Genomic DNA, 18,583 nt, shown 5'->3' with positions numbered 1-18,583 from the left:
TAGGCTTGATGATACTGTTGATACTATTTCAGTGATTGAAAATATATTAAAGAAATTCACATGAGTATAGGAAATACTATTCTAGTGTAATAGAGGGAAGAATGGAAGAACTAGTTGAGGGTAATGCAGGGCCTCCTTTATACACTTCCTGCTGTGATATCTCACTTTTTAGCTACTATAAAGAACAACAAAATAATATTTCATTGTGCATAGTCAGCATCATAAATTGGCCAGCAGAATTTCAGACTACTTTGATTTTGCTGGGTTTCATTTGTATATTGTTTTATTATTGTTCTCATGAAACTATTTTAAAAATCAAAAAAAGAAAAAGTCCATGTGGAATACAGAACTTCTGTAGTTAGCACTTTCTCAAGAAGTGGGCCAATACAAAAAAAAAACCTGAAAAGAAAGCAGACTGTTGCATGCTTAGCAGGCGACTTGTGGAAAGTGTAAGGTGAGTTTTAACTTTAAAGCAGATTATACTTTTAAGTAAAGCTGTAGAACTCCTAAAAATATAGTGGGATGCATATAAATGTGCTGGCTAAAGATGCAGAGTAATTAAAATGGAAATTTAGACTTTGTGGTATGTTGTTTATTCCCCACAGGGGAAATGTTTTGGAGAAGCTGGTACCCCATTTAGACTTTTGAGTGCCACTGGTTTGGCATACTGAGTGTCATTCTGATTCCACTTCTAATTTAAGCTCCTAGTCTTCCTTGCTTTCCTCTGGTTTAATTACAGACTGCAGACTTCCCTGCTGGGTGGCTCTGGACATGAGCTTAACACCAGTAGTCTCCTTATTCTTCCAGAGGGCACTGTCCTTTCTGGTGACTGTCTAGTCTGATGACTGTCTGGTCTGGTGACTGTCCTTTCTGCTGGTGAAAGAAGGAGCTAAAAAAGGGGGTTGGTGCTTCATGACATTTGAATGATCTGAACAACTCCCCTTTCCTACACTGATCAATTTTGGTCCTGTAAAATAGTATTTGGGGAGGATGGTGAAGGCTTCTCAGTCTATGCTTTTGTCCTTTCCACAATCTCCTCTCTGCTCAACTTGTTTAGTACAAACTCTCTCTCTTTCCACATGCCTTTATCACTGTTTTTGCAAATATCTTCTGTACAGCTTGTGCTTAATAGAACAGTCGTCTTTTATCTCTCCACTGATTCTCCATCTGTTCTCCATCCAAACCAAACCTGAAAATTTATCCTCTGCTTTGCATAAATCTCTTCAGCACTTCTTCCAGTGCTTTTATTGCTTTCAATTTTAATTTTACAGCCCTGTGATAGACACTAGATAACTCTGCACTGTGCTGCTCTCCTTAATTATTATCTGAAAACAAGTATTTCTTTGTTCAATTGTTGTCCATTTTTGAGTGTATCTATATGATTTAAACCCTTGTTTTCAAGCATATTTACATAACAGCATATTCATAAATGTGGGAGCAGTTCTATTCTTTAAGATTATACAATTTTAATTGATGTACAGTATTTTTCCTAACCCTTCCTATAAAACTTTAAGTGTCCAACAAGATAAACTGGAATCCTTGTTCGTTACGAGACTATTTGTGCTGGCTGATGATGGTGCTTTCAGGTAAAATGGCTCCTACTTAATCTTTGAATCATCCAGCAGGGAAAACAATGTCACCAATATATAACAAATCCAGAAATTCATTAAGCATCACAGAACTAAGTTTTTAATTTTACAGCTAGTCACTCCCTGAAACTGTTTTGTCATCTGAGTATTAGCTCCACCAAACAGAACCAAATCAAACTTTGATAGCTGTTCAAAGAATCTCCTTTGATTTCTGATCTTCTCAACACTCAGACTGTTTTATAGAAGAGTAATGCCTGAAAAACTAAAATGGTAATATGACAGAATGACACAGAAATGTCTGGTTATAAGTTCTGGGGGATCTTTGTTGCTAATCTCTGCTAGTTAAGTTTTTCACCTTTCTAGAGTTCCCCTATAACATTTCCTCTGTTTCATTAGCTTCAATTTGAGCAGAACAAACTATGAGATTAGCACCCATAGAAGATAATATTTGTGAAAAAAAACATTCATTGTAGTTTTTTCCTTTATGTGTCTCTAAGTAGTCCTCTAAAATAGATCCTCCCATCACTCTAGTTAGCTATAATTAAGTTTTGTTTTGCTTGGCCATAACATAAGCATTGTAAATACCTAAGATTTATGAGACACAAGGATGTTATTCAAGGCTATTTGCAGGATTAGATACCTCTGCTGCCTTGAAATGTGCTATGTCCTTTAGAAATCTGATCATGTCTTCCCTCACCATGCTATGTCTGTGAACCTTTGTGTTACTTATTTGATTTCAGTGATTTGTGTTGATTTCAGTGAAGGAAAGCATGATTTACATTAAATTCTTAAAGCAGTAGTAATACAAATACTCATTTGAACACAATTCTAATGCAAAGAAGCAGGAAATCCAATTAACCTAATAACTGTAAAGTAACTGATGTGTTTAATACTTAAAAAGTCATATTTATTTGTTGTTTAGGATTTTTTTTTTTTACAATCAGGAATGCTTCTTGAGGCTGCTTAAAGATATCTTTACAAACAAGGTAGTACAAATATATTCCGTGGTATTGCATACCTGTGGTTATTGGTGATTTAGAATGATGATTCCTTTGTCCCTTGCATGAAGAAGACATTTAATTCAGTGAAATGAAACTGTTTACTTCTTTCAGGGATTGAAATCATTCCTTATGAGATTCCTGGCTGCATCACTGCAATGGTACTAATGCCAAACCTCCAAACCCATTAAGGTTCTTCAGAGCGTAGCTCTACTGTCTTGATCCAGCCTTTGAATGGGGTGAAGTATTATAACTGGATTTTAGTATCTGTGCCTTATGAATGGGCTTGCCATAGTTCCCAGGAAGGGAAAAAAGGTTCCCCAGGAGAAACAAGACCCAAAATGCACAGTATGAAAAGTAACTCCTAATAGTAGCTTAAATGTCCTTCCTTGTCTGTTTCCCTGGCTGTACAGGGTGAAGCAGGCACGACTTTCCATGGTTCCAGTACAAAATGCCCTTGCACACATGGCTGCTCACTCTACTTTATCCTTCTCTTTGCATTTCAATGAGGAAAAGTTAGGGAGCTCATTAATTTCTTCCCTTATGCCTATTTCTATCACCATAATCATGACAGTTTCATTCCCATGGACCTGCCTGCCTGACTCTCACCTGTATCTGTATTGTCTCTTGTCTCTCAGGGTGAGGTTCACCTGGCTACAAGCAAATGCTTGTGTTCAAACCAGTCCCCCAGCTTGTGTTTGCAGTCAATGGAAAGGAACAGGCACTTATTTACTTATTTAACAGGGACAGTTCACCACAATCAGTTTTAGAAATCTCTGTTAGGGCATGAATAATCTGCTGTAGAAGTGCTTTTCTTTATCTGACTGATCATGCAGAGACCGTAGATGAAATGTTCAGTGTATATACCTGCATTAGCCAAATGAAATTTACATTAAACATCTTTGATCCTCAATTTGTCTTGCAAGATTTTTTCTTTCTCTTCTGTGTGCATGTATAAATCTACATGCTGTGTAAGACACTGACAGGAGACAGTGATACAGCCTTTTTAATAATTGAACATTTTCATATAAAAATTAGGCATTTCTGAAAATATTGCAGGTTTCCATGGGATCCAGCTGGAGCAGAAAAGCGGCTGAGACAATTTTTTTTTCCTATCCTTGTTTTCCTTAATGAATATAAGAGCTCTTTAGTTGTATTTTCTTCAGGTTTTATGTTAAACTGTACACCTGCACCAGCTAGATTTGTTGTTTCTGCATGATTTTTAGCATAATACTGTTCCTCCAAGAACATCCTGACCTCAAAGTAGACAATAGTCCCTTGGCTCCAGCCATTAATAACAGCAGCTGTGGTGAACTTCACTGTAGGTCCAGTCATTCCAAAGGTATAGTGAGGGTCCAGCCAACCCAAGGATGCAGCTATAGTGTAACCATGCCACAGATTTTGCAGTTGCAATACACAGAAAGTAGTGAAGACAGCTTTCTAGTCTCTCAGTGTCTGAGAGCACAGAATATCTCTGTATTGTAGGAGAAAAGAAGGTCATTGGGGTTATTTGTTCAGAAATTATGTCACTCTGCTTGGTGGTCGCATTGGGATGCTTTTTTTGTAGGAGTGACCTCCACAGACTTCTGAACTGTCAGTTCCATCCCTTATGATTATCTCTTGTGTGGCTTTGAATATTAATGGCACAAAGCCGTCCTTGTCTGCAGTGAGCACAATCCAAGAAGAGCCTACAAAAATTAAGCAAGAAAAAGAAAATGAGTGCACTGCTGTGGTTACGTAAATGCAGAAGCACGTTTCGAAAAGTCAGTGAGCACGCAGGCAGAGCAGGGTTTCTTTTTGTGCACTAAAGCCTTATTACACTAATGACATTAAGGTCTAACAATCCATGCTCAACACACCTTTGTGCAGATGCAGTGAGGGGCTAAATGAAAGGTCTTGCAAGGTTTGAGGCATTTTGTCTCTTATTTAAATTAAGTTCAAACACAAGGTGCATCTTTGCTAGTTCTAATAAACTAAAAGTATCTTCATCTTCTGAAAACTCAGCCAACCTTTCAGCTGGCTTTTGTTCTAATGACATCTGCTTCTGCTTTTCACTCATCTGCTCTACCCAAATGACAAAGAGATTATAAAAAATGGAAAAGTTGCCAACAAAAATGATTGTCCTGTACTTGTTCTAGAAAGGAATAGGGGTCTCCATCTCATTACCATCAAACCAAGATTGTTCCATCTATTTTCAAATTCATATAGCAAATAGAAGAAAGTTACACCTTGAAGATGATTTACAAAAGCTGCTACAGTAAAATTTCTTGTCTTTTAATTATTTATAGAGTCTTCTCCTAAAGAGAATGAACAAAATATGGATGACATTTTTAATCCTTTTGTTTTCGGAAAAAAAGCGGACAAGATTTGAAAACCAAAATACTTCAAAATGTTTTAGGTTCTCTTTCTATATTGCATAGAAGAAAATAAACCTCCCTCCACTTTTTTTTGGTTTTTACTTTTCTTAGCAAATTGGCTTAAAAGTGAAGCTACATTTATTTTCTTTAGTGATTCATCTGGCTTTCTTTCTCCTGGATATTGCAGTTCTCGTAGAAAAAAAGTGAATTCTCTATTATTTTTTTCCAGTTTGACGCAGGATGGAATAAAAAATCTGTGGCAACTTAAAACCATTGGGGGAGCCTTTATATGACACACTTTCCTTAGAGCATGTGATTCTGTCATTATTGAGTAGGGGCATTAGCTGGGATATGAGGGAAAGAAAGCCCTGATAGGTTCTATGTTGGGATTTTAGATTTTGGGATATAAAACTGTTTTTAAAATTGGAATGTGAAAAAAGGAACTGTAGAAAATCCAAATGTACCATCCTTATTTTTGTCAGTCATAACAAAGCATGCTCCTGGAGAAGGTAGATCTCCCCTTCTTTAACCACTAACAAAGCACTTTTCCAGGCTGGTTATATGTTGTCATGTCACCTGTTACATCATAAGAAGATTGTCTTTCCAAACCATGGATCTTTAATCTTCTGCTCTTAATACTTTCTTTCTAAATCTGAACAGACTTCAGATTCTGTGAGCAGTGGCCCTGAAAGAGGAAGTTCTATGGTCCAAATGGATATTCCATTGTTGATCAAATTGATGAAGCATACTTTTGTGTCAGACTCTTGAAATTATTTTCATCCATTGAAATGCTGGAAATTCTCAGTGTCATTGATAACACTTGCTTGGAAGCATATCCCACGGAATCTTGCAATGGAAAAAACGTGCAGGGTATAGTACCCTTTTACTGTGAACAATTGTTATGATGATATGCCAAAAAGAGAGACTCCTGTGTGCTGCCACCAGGGCACTAAACAGACAGTATTTAGCACAGGTAATGGTATTACAGTCCTGGGCTTAAAGGGCAAACAATGAGGCTGAGCTCATTGCTCTTTTAACTCTGATGATCTTAACAGCATTGTTGTGGACATGAATTTGACTTACAGTTGTGAAACTTTTCCCTCCAATCTATTAATGCTTAAGTGTTTACTCATTGTAATAAATGCCAGGCTGTCATTATAATACAACCATGCTCTTCATTACATACCCTTAAATTATATAGTATTAAAGGATGGGAGTGATATTTTTAAACCTCACATTTAGTATTTATGTTGTGTGTCAAAGAAACTTTTAGGAATATAAGCAAGTACCATCTAGAACTCAATAAAGAGCTACACAACTGCTTCTGCTCCAAACCTTATAATTTTGCAGGATTTTGGTGAGTTTTAGAAAGATTGTTTCAGTTTTTGTTTTTGCTGAAAGTGTACAGACTCAATATCAGAAAATCCAAGCAGAAAGAGGGACATATTAGGATGATTCTGAGACATTATCTTTTTGATATCTCTGAAGTCTAATACATAAAATTGAGGAAAGGTGTTCTGCTAATTAAATATTCAGCTGCTCTATAGAGCTGAAAATTGGTTTTCTCAGTTCCCTTGTTTATTATGGGCATTTCTTTCCAAAATCAAGAGCTGGAAATACAGGCCAAAAATGAACTCCTCCTTGCCCTGCCGCTCTGCATCATTTTGCTGCAGAAGCCTGCTGGGAAATAGCTCAGGTCTCAAAAGCAGGTAGAGTTTTTTCATATGTGCTTACACTGCACTGCACAGTCAAGGAAGATTCTTGAAAAAAATATGGAACGTGCATGTCTTTGTCTTCTGGAACAACCTCAGAAAGAGGATCATGGTAGCCTGTGATGAGAAAAGCCATCAGAAACATTATAGAGAAATGGCAGTTTGTGTGCTGCTCTGAGGGTGTCACAAAGGAACAGACAGGGACAAGGCAATTCAGAGGCCGGTATGGGGCCCCTTTTCATTGGTCCTTATGAGTTGGTCAGTGGTGGGTGGTAAAAATGGGAGATTGGCAAATAGGAACATTGAGCTTCATTTTTTATCTTACATTAAAATAATCCCAAATGCTACTATATATATATATATATATAATATTCTGAGAGTGAATTTTTCTCCAACCTATACTCTGTTGTCCAGGCTGAGACATGCTAGTAAGGATGGGTGAAGCAAAATGTCAAAAGGTTTCAGGAAAGCAATTCTACTATTCTCCTTCCAGTAACACAGTGTACTGATTATTTTCTCAGCCTTCCTTTGCAGAGGCACCTAACATGTTACTCTGCTAATAGGTAGTTTTGCAGTTACTTAGCATTTAAATTATTTCAAGAGACTCTGCTGTATTTCAGACAAGGGAAAACACACACTTGCCAAAAGTTAGTTAGCTCAGTTTACTAAAGTCTGGGGTAATTATTCGGTTGCAAATGCTTCTTTTATATGCTAAAAATCTCAGGTGAAACCAGATAGCAGAAATAAAAAGAACATACCATGTTTCATTTCAATAACAGGCAGGTCAAACAGCTGCTGAACTAAACTCAAATGGATCTTGCCATCACAGAGGAGAACGTCTTTTGTTTCTTCAGTAACTGATCCATTTGAAAAGCTTTTCTTCATATCCATGTATGTAAAAGAAAAGATCTAGTTAATGGCTTAGACATTGAGCCCAAGTACTCATAACCATTCTTCTGCTCTTACTCCTTTTAGTTCTTCAGTGATTTTGCCTTTTCTTTGTCTGTCTTTCCTACAGTTTATAGATGACATCATCATGCAGGACCATTCTAAGCACGATCTCATAGCCCCACGTGAGGAGGATAAAAATGCCTCTTCGGTTTTTGCTTTGTGAGCTCCTGCAGCTGAAAGCTGCCTCAGCCCTGTACATGTATTGTCCTGGGCTGGGCATCTGTGTGTCTGTGGGGCCTCCCTGCCTGAAGCCAGTTCAGTGGAAGGGAATGTGTCATACCTGGAATAATGTTGTTCCAGATGCTCCCAGAGTAAATGAGTACTCTGCTCAGTTTCAGCTGTATGTGTGGGTGGGTTTGAGAGCCATTGGGCAGCTATTCCACCCTGACAAAATAACCTCAGGGTTATTTCAGCACAGGGAGTACTGCAGAGAGACTGGACCTAGCAACAATCTCTGAAAAGCTGTCACATCAAGGTAGCTTGGGAATCCTGTGACTTGCTTTGAGAGAGAGGGAATGTATGGATTTGCTGCCTTGGAATTTGCTCTGATATTTACTGAAAGAACACACTTGAATATAAAAGTGGCTTGTTTGTGCTTCATGAAATTTAGGTGGCCCTAAGAATCAACATCTTTGTGTTTCATCTTTCTGGTTACTGCACGGTGCAAGGACAAAAAAATTGTTTAGCTACTATGGTCATGGAGTGGATATATATTTGAACTTACATTTTCCTATCTGCTATCATTTAAAAGTCCTTTTAACACTGAAAATTTTCCAATGACTAAATGTTATTATGAAATAGATGTGGATGGGACATTTTTTCCTAACTAATATTGCTAAATAATATTTCTATACTTTGTCCTGTGAATTTCATTTTTTTCTTTCCATGCTTTCTCCCTTTGTAGTTCCTTATGTTATGTTTCGTTTGTTTCTTTTTCTTTTGCCTCTTTATGTTTGCAATACCCCCAGATTTTACATATTTGTTATGAATGGACAGTCTATTTACCCAATTTCATAGACCCCTCTGTTTCATACATTCAAAAGGGATCCAAGGTAATATTTCAGAATGGATTGACAGAATCTCATATATCCTAACTCCTGTTCTAGTCCTACTCTGTCTGTGTCTACTTCACATCCTTGAATTTTTCTTGCTTATGTAAAACTTACGGTTGAATTAATTCACAACTGCATCTTCAATTTGTGTGCACAGTAATCTAACCTCTGACTAAATAAATGTCTCTTGTAATGCTTGTCTTCATTTCTAATTGTGTTGTCTTTTCACAGTTGCTCTCTGTGAATGTGTGCTTTTTTGCTGTGTAACAATCTTTCTAAATCAATCCCTTTCACTTTTCTGTACACCGTGTCTGTGCTGTCATGTAACTGCATTGAATTCTGTAAATCAGAATGTCTGCTGACTGTTGCAAATGTCCTTTCTCCCACTCTGCTATTATTTGCTCATGCAGATAGTCTATGGCTGATTGTTATTTATTTATTTTTTTATTTATTTATCTACGTTTTATTTATTGTGAGTGATTTTGTTAATAAAAACCATTTAAAAAAAATCTTTCCATTAAATATGTGAACTTTCCAACTTTCAAATGTCTTCTCATCTTTTTTCCACATTCAAAACAACCAGAAATTTGTTGGTGCATAATTAATAAAGGATATACCTAAGGAATACATCAAAGAAGTATCATTTTCTTAGTCATAAACCTATAGCAACTTTTTGTTGCAACTATATAAGAAAAGTTATTTTCTTATATACTGCTGCAACTATATAAGAAAAGTTCTTTGTAATTTTTAAGTATTTCCAAGTTATGTAGTGCTTAGAAATATACCAAAAACTTGGAATTTCCAAATTATGTAGTACTGTATTCTATTGAACCTAAACACAACTGAAACTCAATGGGATGAATGTTCAGCAGTGAGTCTGTGCTTTGCATAGGCATTGCAAAGGTGCTCTTTGCCTGTCCAGGTATTTGTGCAAAGCTTTGTCATTGCTGCAGTTTGTGGACTAGCACATCTAACAACTATTTCATTTTCCTGAGTTCAGATTGGAATAACAGAGTTTATTCAAACTAGAACTTCAGTTCCTGAATTAGAGAAAAAAATGGATTGTACGTGAGACAAGCTCATTGCCTTGACCCAAGGGGTCCATTTTTCACATAGATATGCTTCAGCTCAAGAATTATCACAAAATAATCTAGCTCTGTCTGTCTTGACTTGAAATCAGTTGAATGGAAATGTATACTCAAGATGATTTTGTTCTAGTTTGGTTCCTATATAGAATAGCACATTATTATTGGAACAGCCATTGGAAGTAGAAGACATTTTTGTATACACAAAACTGCACAACACCTATTTTTTATCCTAAACAGTTTTTCAAGGACAGACCTGAAATATCAAGTCTCAGTTGTTTGTCTTTCATCACTTGTCAGTGTTCATATGAGCTATTTTCTCTGTTACATCCTTCTGTTTGTAATTATAAACATAATCATCTTATACATTTATTTTTGACTTTTACAGATTCTGTCAGGTCAAGAATCTTTCTTTGTTATAATCTTCTAGTTATTTAGCCTTTTTGCTTAATGCTTAGTTTAAGTGGTGATAATGTGCCTTCTCTTGGAGGATGTGTTCATAGATGTCACATCACAGATTAACAGATTTAAACCTGTACCTTCTTGTGAGGCAGGTAACTCTTAGTATCTCCTTTTTATAGATGATCATACCATTACACAGGGAGCTTAAGAGATTTAGTCAAGGTCATGGAAGTAATTTGTGACAGAGTTTACAGGTACAACTAAAAGCTTGCCTTGGTACTTCCCTCTTTCATGCCATAACCCAAAGACAATTTTCTAGCCAAATCTAGATTTAATCCACCTCTTCCCAAAATCCATGTCTGTTTTTGCTATGTTGTTATTTATCTCAATAGGAATCAGAGGACTTGAAATTCCCAGATTAAAATCCCTTGTGTTAGTTGCTTTATCCTAGCACAAAGTTTATTGGTAGACAAAGAACATGTTAATCACAGAAGAAACAAATATATTTCCACACACATTAGCTGTATATTTTCAGATTAAGTTTCTTTAGCCAACTTCCTGTAGTATGTCAAGTGCAACTCTCCTTCAACAAAAACCCAGCATAAAGAAAAGATCAATTCAATAATTGTTTTCCCTCACCCATGTCAGCCTGCCCAGATCAGATTTTACAGCCTATAAAGGGTGTTCTGGGCAGCAGCCAGCCTGTCACAGCAGTGCCAAGCTGTCTTTCAAAACTCACATTTCAGATTGCAAATATGTAGGAGAAAAGCATCATTTACTAAGGCAAAAGGATTCCTGGATGAGATGTTATATATCTCACATATTTGCAGTTTTCATACTGCACAATAAGTGAACATGCCTTCTCTCCCTTTTTTGAACCCCACTGAGCAGTCAGCTGGAACTGGTTCTGCCTCTTGACCTTTTCTTCATTTGTCTTGTATTTCCTAATGCGCTGCCTACACTCTCCTGCATGCTGAGATCATCTTAATGAACTTAAGTTTAACAACTGATGAACCAGTGAGGTAAATGAGAATGTGCTACCACTCAGAATTGTTTTTATTGATGCTGGGTTAGCGATCAGTTGAAGTCTCAATGTGTTCTTCTTGCCCATGGATGTCTAGGAATGTAAAATATATTTCAGATGAGACCTGCCAGCTGTGTGCCCAGTGCTCATCACCTGCTGAAGGATATGCCTCACTGATGTGCCCACACACTGCCTTTGTTCTTTTCATAACAGTATTGTGTTTTAAATTCACAGTCATCTTGTAGTCAAATAACATGTACAGAAGCAGAAATTTCATCTCTTAATCCTGGAATATATTACTATGCACTTTATATCAGTTCATTTCATCAATTTCAATCCTTTTTAAAAATTTATTCTAGATGTTAAACAATAGTCATCAATTTACAAGTGTGAAATCCTGATCCTTTACTGGGAATATTACTGACTTTATGTCATATGCAGATTTTATAAGCATAACTCAGCAAATCATTAATGAAACTTTTAGATGACACTGAAAATCCATAATGAGAAAATCCACCAGTAATTTTTTCCATTTTCTTCTATATTGCTATAACTATTACTATCTCCATTGCAGCTAATTCCTTAACCATCTTATTTTTCTTCTATTAATCCCTACTCTCTGCTGCTGAACAAATAATTTCCCCTGTGGCATATTTCAAGTACTGTACTGAATTACAGGTATTTTAAATATTCTTCATCTCCTTTGTGTTAATAATCTGTTCTTTCATTAGGGAAAGGTATCAGGCTAGCAGCACACGCATTGTACAGTAAATAGTGCTGTAGTTGTCTAGGATTCTGTTTTCATTCTTTTACACTCTTGATTTCAACTGTGTTGTGCTCCACTGGTGAGTTCAGGTTTGATACCTTAGTACCCATTAGTCAGCTTGCTTTAACCTTGCCCCCATATTCATTGTGCAGGGTGAGAAAAAGCTAGTAGAATAGCTAGATGTGGGAGTTCTGTCCCAGAAGACAATGAAAAGACACTTGAACAGCTAAGGAAGAGAGCATTGAGGAGGAAGGAGAATTATGATTTACATTCTCATGTGCCTCGTGCAGCATTGCCACAGGTGGTGTTCATTAGTTTGACAGCTTGCACTGCTCCCCTTCCCTGTCATTATTTCTACTGTTGCTGTGATTCCTGCCTGCTTTTTGGTAGATTCTGTTTTTATTGTGGTGGAGGTATTGATATATTTCCTTTCTTTACCCTTATGTGGGACATGCCAATTGCAACCTTAATTAACCTGGCAGAGAAGCATAAGCCTGTAAAATGTTTATGCTGGAAGAGACCTGAGGTGCTCAGAGGTGCTTAAATCCCAGTGCAGTTTGCATTTATAGGGCACATCAGCATTCCTTGTGACACAATGCTGTGATTTCTCTCCTCTTGGCTCTCTGCAACTACTGTTTCAGGTGTATTGTCATCTAAGATACACCTTTTGTGCTTCCATGATCTTTATGTGTGATCTCTACTTTCTTTGTGCAGTATGATAACTTGGCTCTATTTTTGACATTGCGTGTTCCTTTCCTTTTGCACCTATGCATCCAACAAACAAATCATCTGCTCTAACAAAAGGAATTGTGTCTCCTCTACAGACCCTGCTTGTCTGCTATTGATCAGTTTCAGAACGCTGTTGACAGAATTTGTTCATAACAAATTCCCCAACCTTTGCTCAAAATGTTATCCATGCATTAATCACATAAATTCCTCAACCTTTGCTCAAAATGTTAGCCATGCATTAATCACACTTTCTTTTGACTACTGCAGGTCTTTCTTTTACAGTCATCCTAAATCTCTTGTTTCCAAATTTCAGGATAGCTGACTAGTTTCTTACTCCAGGGAGCAGTCATATCAGCTTCCTCTTCCATCATTTTCATGACTTACGTTCTATTGCTCAACCCAAGTCAAAATTGCCCTTTGGATTTCAGAAGGGTTCATGGTCTTATTACAGCTCATCTTTTCAGCCTGGTCTTTGCTCAGTTTACTGTGCCCCCCATATATTCCTATTCTTTACATCATGTATTTTTATCAGAGCTTTACTGCCATGTATTTGGATCCTTTATGTTCATCTCCCAGATATGTGTAAAAAAAATAACACCCATGTTTATTTTGTAGCTGACCTTTGTAGCTGCCAATAAAGTTTCCCATAGCAAATTGTATGAAGATACTATAAAAGTACAGATTTACTTATGTACAATTATTGGTCTGTGCTAAGAAAAGAAAGTCATTGTGACTAATTGCTGAAAAGCTATTATTTCCTATTTAATTATGCAATATATGCTATCCGTGATATAAACTTTTGACATCATACTGCTTGTGAACAAAATGTAGGAGTTTAAAGATGTTCTTCAGATTAAGATGAATGTTATTCCTCCTGGAGAGGTTTGCCTAAATGCCTTTAATTTGAGATCCAGATTGGCTTTATTTCCACTGTAATTAGCTTCTGAATGAGACTAGTTTAAATATTCTGCAGCTGTTTCTTTTCTGGGGGAAAGGGATGGTATAAGTATCTTTTTGCAAAGCGAAACAGAAAAAAATCTGTGACAGATCCTCTTTTATTTTTTTTCTTTTTAAATAATGTCTTCTTATTGCATTTGTCTGTCTGCCCTCCCACATTCCCCTGAATCACAAACGTGCATGTGATGAAAGAGCAATAATATTTACTTTTCAGGGTTGAATGATCAAGTTACCTCTGGTGGCTGAATGCTATTACAAAAGTGATAGTGCAGTGACATTTCCAAAGCGTGAATGATCATGGTTTTCTTCTATGGCTATGGGCTACAAAGAATACAAATTCTGGTAGCACTGCACACTGCATAGATGTGACTTCAGAGGAGTTACAGGCAGACTTGCACTAACAGGATAAACAAAGGTTTTGAAGACTGCTAAATGAGCAAACATTATGAATTATTAAGTAATAAATGTTTCTGGTTTTTTAGTTTCCTAAGCAGAACAGGAAGTACAGATAAATATGTCAATGATGCTTCTGCACAACAGTGTTCATAATTGCTCATTAATTATTGCTACATTTTTAACCATTATGTTTTAAATTTTCATTTTATTTTCTAAACATATAATTTTGGTTATGCAATTCTGATAATTATATTCTTTAGTGCAATAGACTTCTCAGTCAAGACTGAGCCTCTGCTGTGCTGGGGATTATAGAGACGCTTAAGAAGACATGCACTTGGCACAAAGAGCTGGAAGATAATGGGCATATTATTGACTGGACTGCAGTGTTCCTAAAGCTTAGAAAGTTTTCCACTGGCTGATATTTATATCATAAGGCAATAAAGTTATTTCCTGACTTTCTGCTCTGTGAACACAGAGTCTGGCTGGAGCTCACAGCCCAGCTGGTCTCTGAGCTCACAGTGCACTAAACAACTCCTGAAGGAGGAACAAGGTTCAGATGTCTGAATATAAACTAATCAAAACAACTATTTCTCTGAAAATTATTAGCTGCCTATGAAGCAAATATTTCCCTGTCTGTCTGTAGACCTTTCTGCCAAGCCTATTTTTCATTATTATTTGGCATCATGCTGTGGTCCTGATTTCAGAAGAGGGGCTGAACTATACAAGGCATTAATGGAGACTTCCCCAGGAAAGCTGTGTGTGGGAAGGCATTAGTGGCACTTTTTTGAGTCATTGTAATGTGGTGCTAGCAGTGCTTGCTGCTGGCTTAATGTGAAACTAACCTATTCAAATAAATAAGTATTCATTTCTAAACATAGTTTTTCTAGCAGTACTTTAGAAGCACTTAATTTTTTGTTGTTCTTTCCAAAGAAAAATAGCAGGTTAACTAATTCTTACTTCTAGAGCAAGCACGTGCACAGCAACCTCAGATCTTAGATTAATATTATGAGTCACAAATAAAACTTCTCTTGGGAAAGGTTAATCCAATCGACTCCTAGAAACAGGGCTGCTTGCTAAATAAATAAGTTGATTTATGTTAAGAAATCAAAATTAATTTGAACATACTGGAGAACAGAAGGGCTTGCTTCTTGGCCAATAAAATCCTAAATTATTTAAAATAGACATGCTACTTTTCCGACAGAATTTGTATAATGTGTTCAAGTTAAATTATTGACTAATTCAGATTGAAAGCTTTGCTTTTATCCAGAAAACCCGACACACCAGAATCTGTTTAAATACCAAGTAAACACTTACTAGAAAGTAATGACCATGATTGAATTGAGTCACCGTTCCCTTAATGACTTTTTAAGGAGGGGTACTTAGATGTCTACATAGATTCCTTTAAAGTTAAAGGAAGTAAAATTTGCTTCAGCATCATCACAATGCAGTGTATTATTTTGACATAATGCTGCTTATGTTGCAGTAGATAAGAATGCATTTATAATTGGCATTTACATCCTGAAAGTGATGTTGATGACCAGTTTTACCACTACCATCAACATGTTCAAAAATCTGATCAGTATAATGTTAGTAATCCTGTGAATAATATTAAAAACAGTAGATAGAAATAATTACCCAGCCTACATTCCTTAGTTGAAATTCTTATTGAAGCCAGGAGGAAATTTATCAAAACAAGGGTAATAGGAACATGGTGGTTTGAAATCCTTATATCTTTCTAATGAAATCATAATTACATATTGATGGATTAGAAGGTTTTTGTTTGTTTGAGGGTTGTTTTGTTGGTTTTTTTTCTGAAAATTATAAGTGGTTATGTGTTTTACAAATCAAGTGCATCTTATTTTGCAAAGAATAGTGTTGAGAAATCAAAGCAGAAATAAGCCAAATTCATGTCATATCCATTTACATTTTCCATAAATTGAGATTCAATACTTTGTTTCAGTCTTCCTGTGAGTCTGGCTATCTTCAGACTCTGGATTTGAGCTCAGGTTTAAATTTATTACATTCCTGGTGAGCTAGTGTAGCCCCCCATTCATCGGCTTACCTCTGCACTAAACTAAAATATAAGCCTTTTGTAGATTAGCAACTCTGGCTCTGTTCTCTCTGACAGATGAACACAAAATCAGCCGGTGTCCAAGACAATTGTGCATGATCAAAGAATAAACAGACAGATCTCCCATGTTAAGTATCCTCTAAACTATACACATCATCCTGAACTGTCATTCCAATGACAAATTTTAATTCCCTTTTAAATTAAGCTTGATTCCAAACAAAAGTTACATTTCTTATGGGTTGATAAGAATAAACTGCATCCTCTTGATTTAAAGCTAAATAAATGCAAGATTGTTTAAAAGTTTGGTTCCTATCACAGTATTTCTAAGCTGACAAAAAGTTACCTGGTAGGTGACATGCACGACAGGCGGTTCCTGGGAGCATGGGTAGGCTAAAGAAATCCTCCTGCCATTCCTAGCCAAGTCTGTTATTTCAGAAAGGCTCAGCTGTAACTCATTGAAGCTGCCACAAAGTCTCTCTAAATTTCTAGATATGTGACTCATTCCCCTTTCACTTGGCAAATTGTTGTTTTTAGGAGAATTTGATGCTTCTTGGATCACATTGAACTGCACTTTAGGAGATGTTGGTCTGCTGGAAATCCTGCTGGGTGATCCAAAACCACGAAGAGACACTGAGCGATTCATAGGTTCAGCATCCAATGTTTCCAAGGCCACCGAGGAGTCACATGGGAGCCTTTTTTCATCCAGGTCACTCACACTTGATGAAGAGCTCTGCTCATAACTAGGGCTCTTTACTTCTTCAATGAGTCTTCTCCTGCCACTTGGAGACTGAATAACTGTGCTTCTTGGTATTAACAACTCTCTGCTTTGAGGCTGGTCTTCTGTGGCAAGATTCTCAAAGAATTTTCTTTTCCCAGGTATATTAACAGACGATTCAAAGTTATAAAACATATTCTGTTTAGTCTCAGACAATGCTGAAGAATTTTCTTCCAGCATCAACTCTTTGACCATAAGACGCATTACATACCTGTCTGAACTTGAAGATGGAATGAGATTAGGATCAGGGAACCTCTGCTTGCCAATCAGAATCAATAAGAGTTTATCTGTTAAAAAACATAGGCCCTTTGGTCTTTCATTTTTTTCCAGCTGGATTTGTTGAATGTGTGGCATGGAGGAAGAGGTTACTGAATACACCAGAACAATATTAGAAGTATTAGAGGCCACTGCCACAATCTGAGCTCTAAGGTCAAAAGCCATTATATCAGGAACCAAAATACCTGGGATGGTGACTTTTCTGGTGGTCGTTACCTTCCTCTCAAAAGTCACCAAGATCAAGTGAGAAGAATCTTGACCATTTGTTGCTGCAGAGTCTTTGCGTTTCAGAGTAATGAGAGGACTGGGATCAGACCGACGGTGGTTTGCAAGGATATGGGTCAAATCCACAGGACCTGATGAAGAAGAAGCAACTGAATCAACACCTGATCTATCTGAATCTATGGACTTTCTTCGTGTGTCCATGGAGTATTCCTCGTCACCAAGCACCAAAGCAGACTGTGAGATTAAAGAACCAGCTTCTGTGCCAGAGGGCACATCAAATGTAATGCCTGCATTGATACCACAGATGTTATCTAAAGGAAGCTCAGTAGCTACAGCAATTTGGAAATCCAGAGTGGCTTCTATAGCGCAGATATAACCTCCCACATCAAAAACTGGGCAAAAGGAGCAGATATTTAGAGTTTTCTGAGCATTATCCCATATGTAGGAGTGCAGGGTACTGCCTATAGCAACTACTAAACGATTACCATCCTTAGTCCAGCAAGCACAGTGGATGAGTCCGCTGCTTTTGATCTCTGCCTTAACCCGCGTATTGTCAGTACGAACAGCGTGCAAGACTGAAGCGTCTCGTTTTGTAAGCACAGCCAGCACCTCCTTCTTTGGATGCCAGACACAGCCCTGAGAAAGCAGTGGAAATGGCTCACCAACTTCACAAGTCTGAGAAATCAAGGGCTTTTTCTTCTCTGCACTGCTGTAGACCAGCTGCCAAATGCTTACGTGCTTTTTGTGCTGAACAGCGAGTAGAGCTGGGGCGTCTGTAGAGCAATATGGACCCCAGTAAAGCCCATGCACATGTTCAAATTGACCAAGAATGCTTGAGTCTCCAAACTTCAGCTCTCCATTTTGATAGTATAAAGTAGTCAGTATCACTTGCTTCCCATCTGTCCAGGCAATTCCATGCACAGGATGGATAGCTTGATATAAAGCATTGAGGCCGGTTCTCAGCAGCTTTGCCTTTCCCAGATCCATCTTTTAGGCTTTCTTTCTAATGAGAATAGTTCCAAAATAGAGAATCCATGGAATTCACTTGCAGATCACCATGAGAAAGTTTTTTTTCTCATGTCTCCTTCCCTTCCTTTCCAGCATCAAGCTGCTAATTTTCTGCTAATAATCCAAGAGTCTGTATTGTGAACACCTTCTCAGGAGGCCTGCAGCTGCTCTTCTAAGTATAAATCCATGTCAAAGCTGCTTTGGCTATGT

The 18,583-nt window shown here is 37.2% G+C and overlaps 1 protein-coding gene across 1 annotated transcript; it reads right to left on the bottom strand.

The window, feature by feature from the left end:
- Window positions 1-4,108: 4,108 nt before the first annotated feature.
- Window positions 4,109-18,352, bottom strand: WDCP (WD repeat and coiled coil containing). The gene is made up of 3 exons (XM_030946062.1): window positions 16,433-18,352; window positions 7,415-7,535; window positions 4,109-4,275 (listed from the first exon to the last, which is right to left on the bottom strand). The coding sequence occupies exons 1-3, from the start codon at window positions 18,350-18,352 to the stop codon at window positions 4,109-4,111; spliced, it is 2,208 nt and encodes a 735-aa protein (XP_030801922.1).
- Between the last annotated feature and the right edge of the window lie 231 nt (window positions 18,353-18,583).

The sequence above is a fragment of the Camarhynchus parvulus genome, chromosome 3 (assembly GCF_901933205.1).
Source record: "Camarhynchus parvulus chromosome 3, STF_HiC, whole genome shotgun sequence".
In the NCBI taxonomy this organism is placed as follows: domain Eukaryota; kingdom Metazoa; phylum Chordata; class Aves; order Passeriformes; family Thraupidae; genus Camarhynchus; species Camarhynchus parvulus.
This window is presented reverse-complemented; position numbering and strand designations above follow the sequence as displayed.